At 35.1% G+C, this 18,690-nt stretch overlaps 1 protein-coding gene and 1 non-coding gene across 3 annotated transcripts; one reads left to right on the top strand and one right to left on the bottom strand.

Annotated features, from left to right (window-relative positions):
- Positions 1–41: 41 nt before the first annotated feature.
- TRNAA-AGC (transfer RNA alanine (anticodon AGC)) lies at positions 42–114 on the bottom strand. The gene has a single exon. It is a non-coding gene; the product is annotated as a tRNA-Ala (tRNA).
- Positions 115–208: 94 nt separating this feature from the next.
- LOC130804751 (uncharacterized) lies at positions 209–17,371 on the top strand. Of its 2 annotated transcripts, none has more exons than XM_057669313.1 (24): positions 209–344; positions 497–624; positions 1,525–1,609; positions 3,212–3,265; positions 6,471–6,562; positions 6,677–6,780; positions 8,449–8,524; positions 8,752–9,208; positions 11,775–12,110; positions 12,191–12,385; positions 12,492–12,590; positions 12,681–12,753; positions 12,873–13,000; positions 13,114–13,390; positions 13,481–13,698; positions 13,777–13,901; positions 14,125–14,239; positions 15,602–15,657; positions 15,756–15,846; positions 15,929–16,112; positions 16,200–16,253; positions 16,383–16,498; positions 16,623–16,685; positions 17,031–17,371. In XM_057669313.1, the coding sequence occupies exons 1-24, from the start codon at positions 288–290 to the stop codon at positions 17,139–17,141; spliced, it is 3,294 nt and encodes a 1,097-aa protein (XP_057525296.1). In that variant the 5' UTR covers positions 209–287; the 3' UTR covers positions 17,142–17,371. The 2 variants fall into 2 exon arrangements, with proteins under 2 accessions (XP_057525296.1, XP_057525295.1); XM_057669312.1 differs by having other exon boundaries at positions 227–344; positions 494–624.
- Positions 17,372–18,690: the final 1,319 nt, after the last annotated feature.

The following is an 18,690-nucleotide window of genomic DNA, read 5'->3' as shown; positions in this document are numbered from 1 at the left end:
GGAAAGTGATGGTGTTTGACAAAATTGAAAAAAATAAATTTTGGAGATGCGGGGTATCGATCCCCGTACCTCTCGCATGCTAAGCGAGCGCTCTACCATCTGAGCTACATCCCCATTTGTTACATCCAATCTTTTTTAATTGTTTTTAGACAATAAATCTAAAACATAGCTGAGATCAGTGAATGTGAGGAGAAAAATCAAATTTAAATTCTGTTAATCACCCAAAAAGTTGTAATGTCCTGTTTGATTTCCAGTGTTGATCTTCCATTTCAGATTCTTCGACGACAATGTTCGCGAAACACTTCATACAGAAAGCCATTCATCGTCATCATCATCAACATAAGGTATGCATAGCTTCTCTTTGTGATTTCTAGTTAATTTTGCCCTGAATTTCATTAATCTGCAATCATTTTAATTATCAGATTCAAACCTTATTTTGTTCTTCTCTTTGTGTATAATTGTTAGCATTTAACGATTTTTGTTCGTAATGAAGCAGGGTGCACAACATGGAAATCTTAAGCCGGAAGACTTAAATCCGCATATTCTAATGCACTTTGGCATTCCCAGTAGCAGTTCTATTCTTGCTATTGATCCAATTCAGCAGCTGTTAGCCATTGGAACACTGTCAGTTCATAATTTATCCGTATGCTGTCAATTGTTTTTGTTGTATTGATGTGTGCAGTAGGTTTTGGATGTTGAGGAAAGTTGCATTTGATTTTTGGACATTATTCAATTTTAGAAATGAAAATGATGATAGATATTAAAGAACTAGTGGGGGTTTATTTATGCCACTATTTATTTAAACCTAAGATGAACTGTCAATTGCTTCACAACCAAATATGGACGGAGATAGTATCATGTTAGTTAAGCGAAGTTAACAATTTTGATGACTCTAGCTAACTCTTGTATCTTCTCAAGTTGTTGTTTTACATCAAACTGTTTTTAGGTCCATGTAAAGTTTTGAAGATTCACATCATTTGTTTAAAAGTTTCTTCAATGCATTATTGGAAAACATTATTGTTGAGCGCAATTAGTAGGGAATGGCAAAAATTATATTTCTTAAAAGGTAAATTTTATTTGTATTTGCTTCATATAGAAGCCAACAAAAGGATATTGGTAATCCAGTGGCAGCATTGGGAAAGAGAAAGAAATATGAGCAAATTTTTTGAGAGACTGGCATATTTTATTTGAGGTTTCTGTTTGATATATTACTAAGAATATATATTTTGGATCAATTTGAAAATTATAGATGAAGCACCTAGACAATAGAAACCTTTAAGAGATTAATAGATTTTGGAACTTGGCTGCTCCTAAGAGTACGTCAACAAAGAAGCTGAAGAATGACATGATTCAAAATGAATCGTTAATCGATCTCAATCTTTTGCAGTTTTTCCTTTTTAAATGTATGTTTTTATGTACTTCTTTGCCTCTTAAATGGTAGGGTCTGCATGGGTTTTGGGGGTTTATTCTATATCTTTGAATACTGATGTGGCCGCTTTCAACTCTGTTGTATGTTGTATGCAGTGATGGTAAGATCAAAGTTATTGGAGGATATAATATTGAAGCTCTTTTTATATCTCCAAAACAATTGCCATACAAAAACTTAGAGGTACTTCGTCTAAGATACATATTGTAACCTGAAATGATAATAATTTTTATTCTCATTATTCAATTAATATTGCCTTAGTTGTTTGTGTAAAATTATATTATAGAATGTGCAGCTAACATAGAGATTCTCTAGTCTTACAATATGACAAGAGAAGGAATTTTTTGATAATGTCTTCAAAATTTTAGTTGTCATACCAAAATGCTCATGAGACACAAATTTTGCTCCACAATGTCTAATTTCAATGAAGATTAGTATCATGAAGAAAAAATCTGAAAAGTGGTTGTTCTTGTATGGTCACAACAGTCGGGGCTGAGGTAAGGGGTGGTCTAGGTAGACAAGTGACATCACTATAATATGTTACAAAACTAATAGTACTACAATAAAGAGTAGAAAATGAACTTAATTGAGCTGGTCACTTATTCGCACACCTTGTTAGGGTTCAAATCATGATGGCTGCACAATTTGCTTCCTCCTTTTATTTTAATTTTTTGTTTAAAAACACATTTTTAACACAAGAATACTTATATTCAATAGACTCCCCACTCCTTCTTTTTTCTTAATTTTTATAAAAAACCACATGACCTTAATAATACTCTTATTGATTTTTGTCTTAATATTTTTTTTTTCTAAAACGCATGCCCTTTATAATACTGCTATTAGTGACATCACTCGAAATTTTTTCTGGATCTGCCCCTGCACAACAGTTATAAGGTTGGCAATTAAAGATTCCTTCATAAGTACTTGTCATCCTCTTGTCTTCCTATGTCCTTATAGTGCTAGAAGTGGTGCAATACTCCAATTCTAAAGTAATGTACAAGAACTTCTCATGTACCATGAAATGTCTTTGACATACAAAATTACAACTAAGGCTTCTTAAACATGGCTCTCATGTCTTACCACACAAGACAAACACAGTTCAATGTGTATACATTGATGAGCAATTAGATAACTACCTGTTTATTTTGACTTTGTTTTGACCATCTTGACTTCTATTGCTGGATAGATTCCTTGCCTTCATTTCTTTTCAACTAGTTTTTTGATCTTTGTTTCACATGTACGAATCATTGGACATGAGTGGTGTGTGACTTATTTTTTCTTCGCAACTTCATATTATTACAATCTTCTTGTATGCCTTTTTAGATTCTTGTCTTCCATTCATGCTACTCCATACCTAGTAGAGTTTATTTTCGTTTATTTTCACTTTTATAATGGCCCACAATCTTTAAATGTCAACATTTAAAAGATCATATTTTCAACAATTTATTCAAGAGGGTTTTGAAGAGGTGCTGGCCTCTAAATTATTGGAAGACGTTTATTTTGGAATGTTGACTATTTTTATGTCCCATAACTAATTACATGCCAGAACTGTGAATTGCTTTTTTCTTCAATTGTTGGTGCCCTTTTAGTCAAATGACCTTCTATTAGATGCAAGGAAACACAATAGTCTACTTCTCTATTTGTGCTCTTGGAATCACTCAACTTGGACTGAAAATTCAAAATTCAAGCGGAGTTCTGACTTACAACTTTACACACTAATCACCTTTTTTGGAGTTTTGTAATTTGGTTAAAATTCTAATTCATTTCTTTCTTGCTTTTTGACAGTTTTTGCAAAACCAAGGTTATCTAGTTGGCGTCTTAAATGACAATGATATTCAGGTGAGGGTTCATTATCTCTTCATAGTACTTGTTGTTTGCTTTAAGTTTTTTGAATACAAAGAAGGCTGATAGTCAAATACTGTGTGGGTTATATGCAATATCTCATGTCTGAGTTTTTGCATCATAGTTGCTAGAAATGCATCAGCGTTTTAATTAAACCATTTATAATAAGTTGTAGGTTGAGTTGGTCATGCATTTTCACATGTGGTGAGTGGTGACCATTTTCCATAGCACTTACAACTTTCGTCCCCCTGATTTTGCCTCATATATTATTTTTGTCTGTCCCATTGAGTTTTCCCCATTACTATTTTGAACCTATAATACAATTCTCTTTCTTACGTTAAAATCTATAATTATCCCAATAAAGAACATGGCTCTACCTGCAAAATTCCACTTAAATACCCATTTTCCTTATTTTTCTTAATCTTTGTGCCACCGCCCCTTGAGAACCAAACTCAAGGGGACGGAGGAGTATTGTAACAGCCTAAGCTTAAAGCCTTAAATCAACTTACTTATGAAGTCTTAATACAAATTAACATATAAGCCCGTGGAAAGCATAATACTAGAGATGTTTTGGAAAGTAACAAACAAATATAATTCCAAACTAAAGATAAAGAAAGTGTTCTTACAACCCAAAATATAGCAGTCCCTTAGTAATAAAGTCCAACAAAATGCAAATGTTTTTAATATCTTGTTGTGTGCTACAACACAAAAACACAAACATGATTCTAGGTTGAACCTATTGATCAACATACACAAGGTTATTGGCAACCCAAGCCACATAAATGACAAAACAGGTTACACATCCTTAATAATATCCCAAAAATATTATAAGCTTTTAGGATTTTACAACGTTGAAGAAGTCCTAGATTGCATCAAAAAAATCATCCTTAATAATATCCCAAAATATTTGAAGAAAGTACCACTAAAAGCGTTGATTCTCAAGGCTTCACTACTTTTGATGCTATTTGAGCAATGTGGACTTCATTAGAATAACAGGAGTCATGATGTCTATCCAATTATGGATGCTTAATTTGGGAATCCCAATGCGTAATTCAAAACCATTAGAATTATTAACGACTTACCTTCGTGTTTGTCGAAATATTTTTTGCCTCACCTTTTCCAATGGAGCATATTTAAATGCTAGGGTATATATCTTTAGCATAATTGTAATCAAGTGTGTCTTCGCTATTGATGTAGAATGGGAGTGTTATGATTGGTTTAGAAATGGTTAAATGATGTGTTTGGAGAAATTCGTTGGTAAAAAAATTTCTGATTATGGTTATTAGCTTTACCTCTTTTTGATTTAAAGTTTTGTGACTTTGGAGCTATTCCACGCGTTAAACACCAAATATAATGCATAAAGAAGGTTACATCACAATTATTTCGCATCAACCACGTTGTAACAGTATTCAAAAAAAACAAATCGATGTTTCTTGTGTTGTAAATGTGTATAGTTGGAATGTTGGGATCAAAAGCTTCAACATGAACATTAGTTGTTCTCTTAATGTTGATGAGATCATATGATTCTTGATTAAGATTCATCAATTGTTTACGAGTTGTTTTGGGTTTTAGACTTGTAAACTTCTTTGAATCATGGACGCATGGCATGCTTTGGTTCTTACCTTTCTTTTTGTGTGTGCCTAATGCTTCATTTGTGTTTCTTTTGACATTCCTTTATGCATGTTATCAAGAAGGGGAGGGCTTGTGGAGATTAACAGTGCTTGTGGTGCATAATGTAAAAATGTAGTACCGGTCGCGTTTGCGGCAACGGAACGATGATGCAAAAACCGAAATGATGTGGTTATCCTAACGCCTAAATATCGGTTGAATCATAGGATATCCCTTGACCTTAATACCGCCCAAAACGCTGTTTTTTTCACCTTTGTATCGTGGAAAATAGGTTTGTTTGTTTTTAAAACTTTTACAACACGGCCAATACAATTCGATACGACCTTGTTTAACACTATTATGGGGCTTAGTAAATCACATAACTTATAGATACACACACTAGAAAGAGTGATGTTAGGAATTTGAGCAATTTGATGTTGGGAAAGTAATTCATTATGATTTTGATTTTTGATCATTGCCAAATTAAATGAATTTCATAAGAAATTGAAGTTTTTATCCATTTGCGATGGGGCCAAAAATTTGTATTATTTTGTTTCAAATTATGATGTACTATAGTAAGATGGTTTATTAAATCATGTGCACTTATCATAAAAGAAAATCTTTGAAGTTGTTGCGATGGTACTAACAGCTATGTCGCGGAGACCCGGCACCTCACGGTGTTACAACTCGTTTCGCGAACATTGCTATGTAAATATTTAACTTGTAAAATTTCATTTTATTATAGTAATTCAAGTTTCATTGAACTTATATTTAAAATAAAGTTTATAATAGGTTTTTTAGAGCCTAATACACTCTTAGAAAAAATATAACAATGGATAACATGTTGGAATAACACCATATGGTAGTCGTTACTCCATGATTTTAAATCACATGTTACGTAATAGGGTTTTTTGGTTCAATAAATTTAAAATTCATTTTAAAGCGGTCGTTATGTAACGTAATGGCCTCATTTATTTATCCCATGCTTCTTATATATGTGAAACTGCATATCATTCATTTTTTTCAAAAGTTAATTGGAAATAACCTCTTTGCTATCACAAGGGAAAAGTTGCATGTATCCTACCCCCTAAACCCTAGGTGGGAGTCTAGATGAGAGCCACTTAATAGCATTAGGATAATGGAATGTTAGTCTATTTGCAAGTCCAATTATTCTATGCAATTTCATTAAGGTGGATAAAGCATTTGTGATGAAGATGGTGAGCCATTCTTTTGAATTAAGACGTACATAGTTGCACTTATTCAGTCTTAACAAATCTTGAAAGATCTAATGGCCACATCTTTTGATGAGCATTACTTTATGAAGTAAAATTTAGTATGGTATCCACGGTGGATACTATTCATTGAACTATATAACTAAAAGGCATGTGATAGATTGTCATTTGATTATTTCGAACTTCAGTAGGCTGCATTGTGGTTTCTTGAACAACTATGCTTTTGATAACACTACCTTTTTATATCTTTGGTATTTTTGTGCTGTGCTGCATTTTGTTAGCTACAAGGGATACATACAACTGTACATGTGCATATTCTAGAAAACATTGATTTAACGTATACTTAATGCCTGAATTTTCAGGTTTGGAATCTGGAGAACAGGTGCATTACATGTAGTCTGCAATGGGAATCTAATATAACAGCTTTCTGTGTGATTTCTGGTTCCTCATTCATGTATTATATCAGCACTGACCTTTAAAACATTTATTCATTGTTGGGCTTCAGTTTACTTATTTTTGGGAGTTTACTCTTCATTTCTTGAAGCTTTTTTCAAAACTCATTGTGCAGGTTTGTGGGAGATGAGCATGGTATGGTGCATGTATTGAAGTACGCTGCCGAAGATGAAAATCTTGTGAAAATGGCTTATCATATTTCTCCTGATTATTTACTTGGTGATTTTCTCGCTCTTTATTTTTATATGCTTTATGACTAATGATGATATTCGTGGTAGGTACTTGGACATTTACAGAGATTCAAAAGATTGGCGAATGACTTAAAAATTTTTCTCTAGAAACATTTTTCTCTAGTGTCTATATTGGTTTGTTTCTTTAGATAGCTATCAGTATTTTTAGGCTGTGCTTTGGACTATTAGACTATTTATGTTGGAAGACAGAATAATTATATCTATGGCCTATGGGTGGTCTTCTCAAATTAATCCAACTATTGAATGATTAAAATGTATTCTAAGCTAATATGACGTTGGTATCATTAATGATGGCTATTTGTAAATTGGCGTGGCAGGCCGAAGATGACTTGGAGGATAGGAGTGGAAAAAGATATGAAATATCTAGATTTCTAAATTGAAATGGTAGAAAATTGGAATTAACGGAGAAGAAGAATTTATCTGGATGATCAGTGGAACTATATTGGTTTATGTAGTCGCCCCCAATCTTTTGGGATTAAAGCTCTGGCAATATTGTTGTATTTGTAGTTGGCCAAATCTTTTTTTTTTTTTCCGTGTCTTTCTCTTCCACCCCTTATTTTTCTCAGTCTTCAATATCATGATATTATCAAACTACTTTAAATACTCAAATCCAAATTTGATCCTTCCCATATCTTCTCACCTTAGGCTTTCCATCTCCAAATATCAAAAGAAAGTTGATGAAGGAAAATTGAAAGATAAGGTCCAAGTAGTGGCAGTTCACCATTTCCTCCAAAACACCTCTATCTTCTAACGCTTTACACAAAATTTTGCTTCCCCAAAATCTCACAACATAGAAATACCACCCATAAAACTCTGATTTGAGAGTATATTCAAACTAAAAGCTCCTCAAAAGACCAAAAAATGCCACATCACGTTAGGAATGGCAAAATGAGCGGGTGGGTGCGGTACCCCTCCCCCATACCCATACCCATACCCACCTAAACTTTTCATACCCATTGCCAATGACAGGTCAAATCTTCATACCCACAATATTCAAACCTATCCCCACCCACTAACCTATGGCTTCTGGGCACCCTTAGTGATTGTAAATGTAGCAAGAGGCCATGAAGGAGAAAAGGAGGAGAGAATAGTGAGTGGTTGTAATCTAGAAAAGGTTGGGCTATGGGTGTGTTATCAAGGGGTGGCTCTTAAATCTTAACTAAGCTGATATTGACTAGTGTCGAGGTGAGAAAAGATATGCAGATATGAATGAATAATTGATTAATGCCTCAATATTTTTATTAAAAAAATGTTGACAGGTATTAGACATTACACGTAAGCTTGGAAAGTTTCGGGAAGGGTGCATTAATAGGTGGGATTATTATGATATACTCCCTTCATCCCTCTGAAAAAGCATCATTTGACTCAAAAAGCTCCCACATATTCAATTCAAATAGTGGTTTTCTAGAGGAACAAAGGAAGTAACAGAAAATAATATGAGTACTACACCAAAAGTTGGGATTATCGGTGTCAAATTTTTCAATAAAAATTTGAATTATTCCCTATGTTGGATACTTGGATCTATTGTGTAAAATCCTACTTGGATTATCTGGTAGCTTGTCTTGATTTGCTTTCCAATGCTTTTTCCTTTTTTGGATTTGTACTGTTTGTTAAAGTTCTCTTGCTTTCTTAACAGAAAAGACTGGCATCTCACTGGCTAATGATCAGTCTGTTATTGGAGTTCTCCCTCAACCTTCTTATTTTGGCAACAGGCAAGTAATAAAATGAACATTCCTCAGCTAACCAGATACCATAAATAAAATCATTCAATTGGCTTGAAATAGAGAAAACAAGAAGGCTATACTTTGTTGTTTTAAATGAGCTACAATTTTTTTCCTTTCACCAGCAACAAGGAAACTGAATTACTACCCAAGTCAATTTGTTGGCATAATATGTTCAATTCACTTAATAATTCCTTTTCAATATTTTGATATCACAGATTACTGGTTGCTTATCAATATGGGCTACTCATACTATGGGATGTTCTTGACGCTAAGGTTATAGTAGTTAAAGGTGACAAGGACTTGCGTATAAAGGATCACTTATCTGATTCTCCAAGTGAATCAGCTGCTGAACCACTTGACAATGCACATGAACATATGATGGATAAAGAAATAAGTGCCATCTGTTGGGCATCTTCTGTTGGCTCGATGCTTGCTGTTGGATATATTGACGGAGATATATTGTTGTGGAATATACCTAGTGGTGCTTGCTCTAAACGCAAAAAAGCTGGTGTATCATTTGATGATGTTGTAAAGCTACAATTATCTTCAGCTGACAAGAGACTTCCTGTCATCTTTTTGTGCTGGGGTGAGCGTAGCACACCTCAAAGCAGCTGTGGTGGCCAACTTTTTGTGTATGGTGGCTGTGAAATAGGATCAGAAGAAGTTATAACGGTTTGTTTTTCAGATTATTCATTTTTTTCATTTCTGGGTGATTTTTTGTTGCACATGTTTTTTCTGAATGCTATCAATTGTTCATCGTTTTTCTTGTAGATAACAAAGCTCTTATTAGACTGTGTTATATGTTCAATGAGCTTATGAATTATGACTGGCTATAGAACGTTGTCTACATGTTGGTTGGGTAACCATAGAGGATACTGAATATAAGCTGATATTCTTTACGTAAATCTATACTCCCGTGCTACTAGATATTAGAACTACTAGTTCTTTTCAATCTTCCAAAAGCATCTAGTGAATTTTTTAATAGCTGTATTTTGTAGTAACAATTTTAAGTATGTATGTGCTTCGTTGAAACTTCTTTCGGAACAGTGTATAAAAACCTGTTAATTTGTATCCAAATGAGTATTTTTCAAAATAAGGGTGAAAATGATAAAAAGGAGAACGAATGTGTGCATCCTTGAACAATACTTGTAGTATTATATCTTTTAAGGATTATACGCATGCTCATCATCCATACAGAACACTCACAAGTTGCTTATGGTAGAAATATCAAATATTTATTATTTTAACATCATCATGAAAAGACTGGTCATGGGGTAATAGTACTGAAGAAGATATTGTTTTGTGGTTAGTGTAAACCTTTTGATATAACTTTTTTTGTTTAATCCTTCTATCTTATGAAGTGGCGGACCTTCTAATAACCAGCTCCCCCCCCCCCCCCCCCAAAAGAAAGTAATGCTTTAAATTCTAATTTGACCCTCCTTAAATTTGTTGAATTATTTGATTTATTATAGTTGGCCACCCCACAAAAAATGTTCAAGATCTGCAACTTATCTTATAAGATGGGTTTTGTTGATGATTTATAGGCCTTGTTTTGGTTCTTATATGGTGTCAGGAAATAGTTTTGAGGATGAAACCTCGAGGTATTGAATTAATGAAACTTGATTTTATGATACAAGGCAAGTTTTGGCTGAGATTTGTATGTAAGTGATATCCCTATTTGTTTTATCAATCATTTCTCATATTATGCGATGAAGCAGTTTCTTATTACCGTTTTCATCCCTGTTCCCATCACCATATCAAATCACCCCTATCAACCATCACCGTAGTTGACAATTTAATCAACAACTTTGCCAATCGCTTTCATCATCATAGCTAATAGAATAACAATACCTGGATCAATTTATTGGCAATGACATGGGACTGGGGAGGTACGTGGTTGTTCTGGTACACAGAGGATGAGATAGGAAAATACATAAGCTAAGTTACTGTGAAATTGAGGCTGTACTGGAGTTGATCATGGCTACAATTTGAGTTTAGTGGTGGTTCCAAATTCCAATGGTGACTCATTTTAGAAGGAAGACTAATGCTCTCGCTTAATATACTCTATTGACTATTCACTTAAATTGATTTCAGTTGTATTTATTCCAATTCTATTCTACGTTAAAGAAGACACCCTTAATTGGTGGTGGTGACTGTCAAAGAGGTAGGCATCTTCAATGGTGGTATAGTGAATTTGTGATAGTAATAAACATGATAATCATGGTGGCTGTTGATGGTTAACAAAAATGAAGTGTGGGTGGTGTTGAGTGTTGGCAATGAAGGAGATGAAAAAGGAATCAATTTCAATGTTTATTTTTTGGAACCTAACTTTAGTGGCTGGGATCTGGGAGAGAACCATACCCCCCACCCCCTCCCCCGAACGTATGAGAACCCGTACTTTCATAATTTTCTAATTTAGAGTGTGGGCCTTATAGGCACTAGGTTTGTGGACCGTTTGAGCCAAAAAGTATGTGTGGGGATAATTCCCATCTCATAGCAGCCCCATAACACAACTCAAATATGAGCTCCCCAGTTTCTGCTCATTCTCTTTGGACTTTAAAGCTCAGTGGTAACACTTCCATGGTATTGTGAATTTCACTGAGTTAGGTTGCATGCATGACTTAAAGTCTTTGGCTATTTTTCATATGAACCTTTAGTAGCCCTTATCCATTTTTTTTTTTGTTATTAGCCCTTTTATGAACTGATATGAACATATTAGCTCTTCTTCAAACTTATTGTAATTTATTGTTGTTCTGAATGAATGATCCCTATTGACACTTACCCAAACTTATCATAAAAGTTTGTCCCTAAAATGAACTATATAGGTTATTGACAAGGTTTGCCCATTGTCAATGGAACCAACGATTTATAGTTCTTTGGTTACGGATTGTATTGAACCATAGTAAAATGGTCCATAATTATATGCACTTATTGTGTGAAAATGTTGATGGTGTTTTCTATCAAGGGTCACATGAAAACTACCTCTTTGTTATTACAACGGTAAGGTTGCATATATTTGACCCCCCAGACCCGCCTAGATGGGAGTCACTTAATGACATTGGGGTAGTGGAATGTTGTCGTTGATTATAGAAGGGTCAAATAGGCCTTTCTTATCCTCTTGTTTTTCCTTTCTATTGGTTTTATATTTCCCCCTGTTAGTTGCTGGGGTAGGGGTTTTTTTGGCTAATGAATTTGCTCAATTAAGTTCATTTTTGTAGAGCCGTATGGGTTTTGACAGGTAGTGAGTCTTCAATGGTCTCCAGGCATGGAGTTAAAGAGTGTTCGACGTGTGGACTTCTCCCTTGCTGGTTCCTTTGCTGATATGGTTCCATTTTCATCTTTAGAGACAGCAGCAAAGAGCCATTTTGATGGCCTTTTTGTATTGACTAGACCGGGCAAAGTACAGTTTTTTTGTACAGAGAGTTTCTCTGCTTTAATTGCTCAGCCAGAGAGAAAATCATCTGTATCCGGTACAGAATCTCCTGTGGTAATTCCTACTTCAGATCCTCAAATGACAGCTGCTAAAGTCAGCTTGCAAACCTCTCATAGAAATTCGTCTATATGGCTTTCAGAGGTATTATTCAGTGTAACAAATGGTCTTATGGATTGTTACAAAGTCAATTCTCAGCTTTCATTATATTTATTTCTATATAGACGGCTTCAATTAGTTCAACACTGAGTCCGGCTGAAGGGAGGAAGTGGCCCTTAACTGGGGGTGTACGAAGGGAACTCTCAGCTGAAGAAAGGCTGCAGGAAAAGATCTACATTATAGGCTACCAAGATGGATCTGTCCGAGTGTGGAATGCTACTGATCCAATATTTCCTCTCATTTCAACTATCGAAGGTCAGGTTAGTGAATAAAAAACCCAGATGCGTTCTTTATGATCTTAGTACTTGGCTATGTGGAAGATGAATTGTTATTGTTCTTGTTAAAGCATTTGTCAATTATTGGCAGGTGCATGGTATAGCTAATGCTGGTTCAAATGTTGCTGTAACAAAATTAGACTTTTGCGCATCAACGATGAATTTGGCTGTTGGCACTCACTGTGGTGAGGTGAGAATTGCTTCTCATCTTCACGATGACTTGCTAGTAAAATTTTGGTAGCTTCTACGTCTGATTTTCACCTTGCAATCATGTTCATAGATCCGTATCTACAGTCTCAACAACAATGCTGAAGGGACAAAGCTTCACTGGGTTAAACATTCTGAACATATAGGTACATTATTAAAGCAATGTATTCATACATTTTATGTTTTCCATGTAATTTCTTCCAAATTCCAATATTGTTAGCCTAATCACCTTAACCATAGCTAACAGACGATCTCTTATTTGCAGTCTATGATGTACCCTTACAGAAGGGACCTCAATGCATAGTTGTTTTTTCATTGGTCAATTCTCCAGTGCAGTCACTTCAATTTTCTGCTTCTGGAACCAAACTTGCTGTGGGTTTTGCAAACAGTCATGTCAGTTGCTTATTTTCAATTATTATCATATGCCATTATTTTAATCTCCTTTCGTTTCTCCTATTTCATCTGATTCTGCTCTCGGTGTCTCTCGTGTTCAAATGTTTTTTCAGGTATCAGTTCTCGATATGATCTCACTATCGGTTCTCCTTACAACAGACTCTGAAGCCAGCTCTAATTTTCCCGTCATTTCAGTTTTTTTAAAAACATTTACAGATGCTGATGACTTGAGCAGAAGCCCAAAGAATGTGGAACAGGTTAGAGAAGAGTACTTATTCACTCTAACCCAGGATGCAAAAGTCAATATTGTTGATTGTAAGCCTGACAGCCCTATCAGCTCCCGGTCATTGCATTTGAAGGAGCATACAGCAATTAGCATGTATGTCTTAGGCAAGTCATTGGTCATCTATAAAAGATATTGGTTGATTGTTACCTTCTTGTGTTTGGGTTCTGTCATTTAAACTTCATTTTGCATTTTAGATGGCAATGAATTCATGTCTGCATCATTGAAGCACCATGAGCAGCCAAACATAGAAACAAAAACTTTAGAGGAGTCTAAGCAAGACATTTCTATAAAAATAGGCAACTTGAAAGACACTGAAAATCTCTCCTTGGATGGAGAAAGGTTGCCGGATTCACATTTTCTGCTTTGTTGTGAGAACACATTGCGTTTATACCATACCAAATCCATAATGCAGGTAACAAAACAGCCTTTTTTTTCATTCTAGTTCTGAATGTCTATGATCTGCTACCAAGCTTATCTGTGTTATGTCTAGGGTGAAGATAAACCAATTAGCAAAGTGAAACTTGCAGCACCTTGTTCTTGGACTTCCATTTACAAGAAAGATGACAAGGTGGTTGCGATCATCTTGGTCTACCAATCTGGGGCGTTTGAAGTCAGGTAAAAAGCCAAAAGTACTTCTTTAGACCTCACATATCACAGTTTGGGCTTCTTGTCTTTAAATAGGATTATAAAATGTTTGTATGTAAGTACTGTATTCTGTTTCTTCTGTCATCGTTCATTGCCACCCAGCCCTCTCTCTCCTCTTTGAACACCCTCTGTAATGTTATTTTCTCCATCGAAATGCGTGTTCATAGTGCTCTGTCGTACACTGTTGTTGCAGATCATTGCCTGATTTGGAGCTGCTTACAGAAAGCTCTTTAATTTCAATTTTAAGGTGGAATGTGAGGCCCAACATGAAGCTGGCAGCTTCTACAGATCATGGAGAGATCTATTTGGTAACATGCTTCTGTGTTGCCATAAAGGACTTTTTGTCAACTAGCACCCTTCATGAATCATTTAACAAAAGGCACCTTTAATTTTTTTTGTAAAATAACACCTTAAATCAACTTTACCGTGCGTGTAAAACACCTATCCGTGTTCCCTTCCCCCCCACCCCCCCCCCCCCCCCCCCCCTTCTCAATTTCCCTCCCCTTTTGCTCATTTTGCCGTTTACTTTCTCAACTAGAAAAACCACCACCCCAGAAGACCTCCCTCACTCCAGTTTTGTTCAATTTCTTACAAAATCCTCTAGCCACCCACCCCCAAATCCCCAAAACACTGCCACCACTACGCCTGAGCTGCCTGAAAGCACCACAAATAACCACTGGACACCCTCAATCTCAAAAGTCAGATCCGCCTTTTATATCTAAAACACTGTCATGGCAAACCCTAATTAGCACCCTTGATTTTACCCTCCATCTCTACCAATCTATGTCTTTCAAGTCTCCAATACCAATTGTCTCCTCATCTTTGGTGGAACCATTGATTCCAACTATAATATAATAGAAAATGGCACTTAATTCAATGTCTATATAACCCTCGACTTCCGCAAATCCCCAGTTTTCCAATCAGCTACATTACTATTGGTTTTCCAATCAGCTACATTTGAATATCTCAACGGTAAAAGTAGCTACATCTTGAAATTGCTTACTTTGTCTTCCCTGCTGAAATTCCAAGATAATTTTGCTAAACTCAAAAACCATGGCTTTCTTTGATGTCTATACTCTATAGAAGTGTTCGAATTTCGGATATAATTAATAGTTTGTGAAAATAGCGTTATAGCTTATAATTGATATCATGGAGGTTGATTGTGAGAAGGTGTTTTAGAAATCTTAGTATCACTTGGGTTGTACTTGTAAACTACTATTTACTTCATCGGACTTTTTTGGTAATCAGATTGAGAATGAAGTTGACAAGTTAGAAGCAGACAAAATAAACAGAGATTAATGAAAAAAAAAAACATGAGATTAGATCTGAAAGTGCTTGGATGGTAGAGATAGAAGAGTATGAATTAGTAGAGTAAATTAAGGGTGTTTCACAATTCTTGTGCATTGTGGAAGTAGAAAGAGTAGAAGTTAAATTTAAATGGCTGGAAAGTTGGCTTAATGTCTTTGCAATTATAGGTTGTCTTTTCACGTTTTCAGCATTATTTTGTTTGTGGTGCCTTTTGATGAAAATAATTTAGTAAAGGTTCCATCTATCAAAATGTTCCTTAATAACATCTAAAAGAGACTATGATTTTCAGATTGAACATATTTCTGTTCTCACTGAACACTTGACATCAAGGATGTAAATAATTGGTGATCTAACTATTGCAGGCAAATGGGAGCGAGTTGGTGTTCATTTCTTTGTCTACAGATGAAACGGAGACCAGGTCCCCTCAAAATTGTCGATTCTAACATGCTGTTTCTGTACACTACTCTTTTCTTAAAAAAAATGTTGATAAGCAATCTACTTTGTTGATTTGACTAGGTTTCTTGAATCTTTTCCTTCACTTCACGATAAAGTAGTGGCTGCAGCTGCAGATGCTGCTATTTCCTTCTCTACTAGGCAGAAGAAACAGGTGAGAATCATATTCTTAATGCTTTATATCCAAACTTGTTGGTGTTCTTTAATACTGATACTAGTGGCATTTTTTTTGACAGGTTCCTCCTGCAGATATGATTGGCGAAATTGTGAAGGGCTTTAAAAAGGAAAAATCAGATACCGCAAACGTTAATCCTCCTGCATGCAACTTTATTCAACTAGGGGAAATATTTGCCCGACCTATTGTGTCTGATATGTCAATAACCTCAGTAGAAGATGAGGGAACAGAAGAGCTTGACATAGGTGCTAGGCTACTTGCAATGAAATCGATGCATGCTTAATCTTTTATTTGTATTTTTTCCGCTATTAATCTTCTTTCTTCTGAATCAGATGATATCGAAATTGATGAGCCAGTTATTGTGGCTTCAACTTCATCCTATCAAGGTAAGTTTGATGAACTTGGTCTGTTAAAAAGTCAACATAACCCCTTTGAAGAGATGGTTTGTTATAGTCCGAAAATAAAATTTCTTCGTATTTTGTTACAATATTTTTTTTTTTGCATTGCCATTGAAGCAAAGGGAAAACTTACAAAAACGGAGAGAGAAAGGTTATTTGAAGGTGGTCATGAAGATCCAAAACCCAGAACCAGAACACCTGAAGAAATAATGGCAGCATACAGAGGAAAGGAGGTAACTGAAGTGTTTCACTTTTTGAAGCTATTTGGATCGCTTTTCCTCCCGTTTGCACTCTATAGAACACCCTAGTTCTCTTTTACTCTGTTACTAAATATTTCTAATTGTATGTTTTTTCCAGTATGCATCGGCTGCAGCTGAACGTGCAAGAAACAAGCTTTTGGAACGCCAGGAGAAACTTGAGGTAATATAAGTTAGACAAACTTTCTGTTGAGGTTATACTTCACATGATTCGAATTTGGATAGAAATGAACCCTATTGAACGTTCCCCAACGAAGATTTATGTCTTGCATTTCCTTTTTCTTTCTCTTTTTGTTTCTAATCGTAATAAAGGGGAGAAGAACATTTTGATTATAGGGTCAAGAATTCATGCGAACTAAACTCCTCGTTCTAAAACGATTAGTGTCCAAAGTCCAAACTGAAAGATGTAGTGTCAAATTCTTTGTTGTCAATGTCATATTCGTATTGAGTGCCATACCACATCTTGTGTAGCAATATGTGAATAATCTCTGCCTATCCTTTTGATCAGAAAATCAATCAAAGATCAGAAGATCTGCGATATGAAGCCGAAAATTTTGCATCAATGGCTAATGAGCTTGTGAAACAAATGGAACGTAAGAAAAAATGGTGGAAGATATGAAGTTCATATACATACTTATCCACGGTAATTTTTCTTCAGCGTGATTTGTGATTACAAGGGGATATTGAAAGCTTGAAACTCAATTCTGAGGACCTTAATGTAAAAAATATTGAAAAACATAAGTGAAAAAGGTGTGTGAAATTTACTTTTGTACAAACCAAACTATTGTATAACTTGTATACCAAAATCTACTTTTCGGAAAATTGATGTGCAAATTTAAATTCCCGTAACCGTACGGTGTACGTGTAGTAATACGCGTCGAATTCAGGGAAGCGAGTTAACTGATTTGTATGATTTATGACTACGAGACACGGATCAACAAATAGTTGGATTGAGAAACTAACACTACTGTAAGCAATAACTAAATTGATGCAAATAAAACTAATAATTAAAGGTAAGACAATAATTAATATGAAGACGATAATAATATGACAAATCTAGGGTGTCGGGAATCACCTAATTCTAACATGGGAGTCAATTACTCTCATAATTGTATGAATTTGAGTCTTTGGCATAATTAAATATGATCTAATTAATTTCAAGCTTTCGCTCTATTGATCAATATCAATTTAAGACCTTACTAGTATTAATCTTCAAACTTCCGTTTTATTGAAAAAGTTAATAAAGATATTTAAACTAAGATTCATTAAGCATAGGTTTAATCATAGACTCAAACTTCACACAATTATTCGATAAAATATCATTTCATGCTTCGAATTAGGGTTTATCTCTTAACTTTAGAGAAAAAATCTACTCACTAGACATGGTGATGAACATGCAATTAATGATGAATGAAAACCTAATTGAAATACTACACATGAAAATGATGAATAATTTAATGCAAAAAGACAAGTAATGAAGTAGTAAATCAAGAACACTTACTAATGGAGCAAAACATAAATGTAAATTGTAATAAAACTAAACATAACAATGGAGTTTTTCAACAATGAAAGCTCTCAAAAGAAGGAACAAAAAGAGAGAATTCTAAAAATAAAAATAAAAACTGACACTTGATAAAAAATAACTACCTCTATTTATAGTATTTCCTAAAAAATAACTGAAAAATGCACATGAAAAACACTTAACGCGCAGGCGACGACTCGTGACATCAGGGGCAACGAGTCGTCGCTTTGTCTCTGCCTGGGTACATGACTTCAATGGGTTGGTGACGAGTCGTGGCAAATTGGGGACGACTCGTCGCTTTGTCTCTGGATTGCTCTGCATAAATCAATAGATATGCGATGAGTCGTGGCATCCTAAAGATGACTCGTCACTTTTGTTCTGGACTCCAGTAGCTCAGCGACGGGTCGTGGCTTTTTGACACGGCTTAGCTACCACTCGTTTCTTTCACTTGGGGCTTGTTTGGCTCAATCTCTTCACTTCTTTAGGGGTCCTATGCCATTTTTCCAAGCCTTCATCCTCTTATCACTCCCGGAACCTAATAATAAACTTCGATTTTCACCTCAAAATTACACAAGATACAATATTAAACATAAGAGACAAAAAATATGAAATAATACTATCACACTACCTAAAACCCACTAAAACA

Source organism: Amaranthus tricolor, chromosome 17, assembly GCF_026212465.1.
Source record: "Amaranthus tricolor cultivar Red isolate AtriRed21 chromosome 17, ASM2621246v1, whole genome shotgun sequence".
NCBI lineage: Eukaryota > Viridiplantae > Streptophyta > Magnoliopsida > Caryophyllales > Amaranthaceae > Amaranthus > Amaranthus tricolor.
Note: the sequence above shows the minus strand (reverse complement) of the source record. Positions and strands in the feature narration are given on the sequence as shown.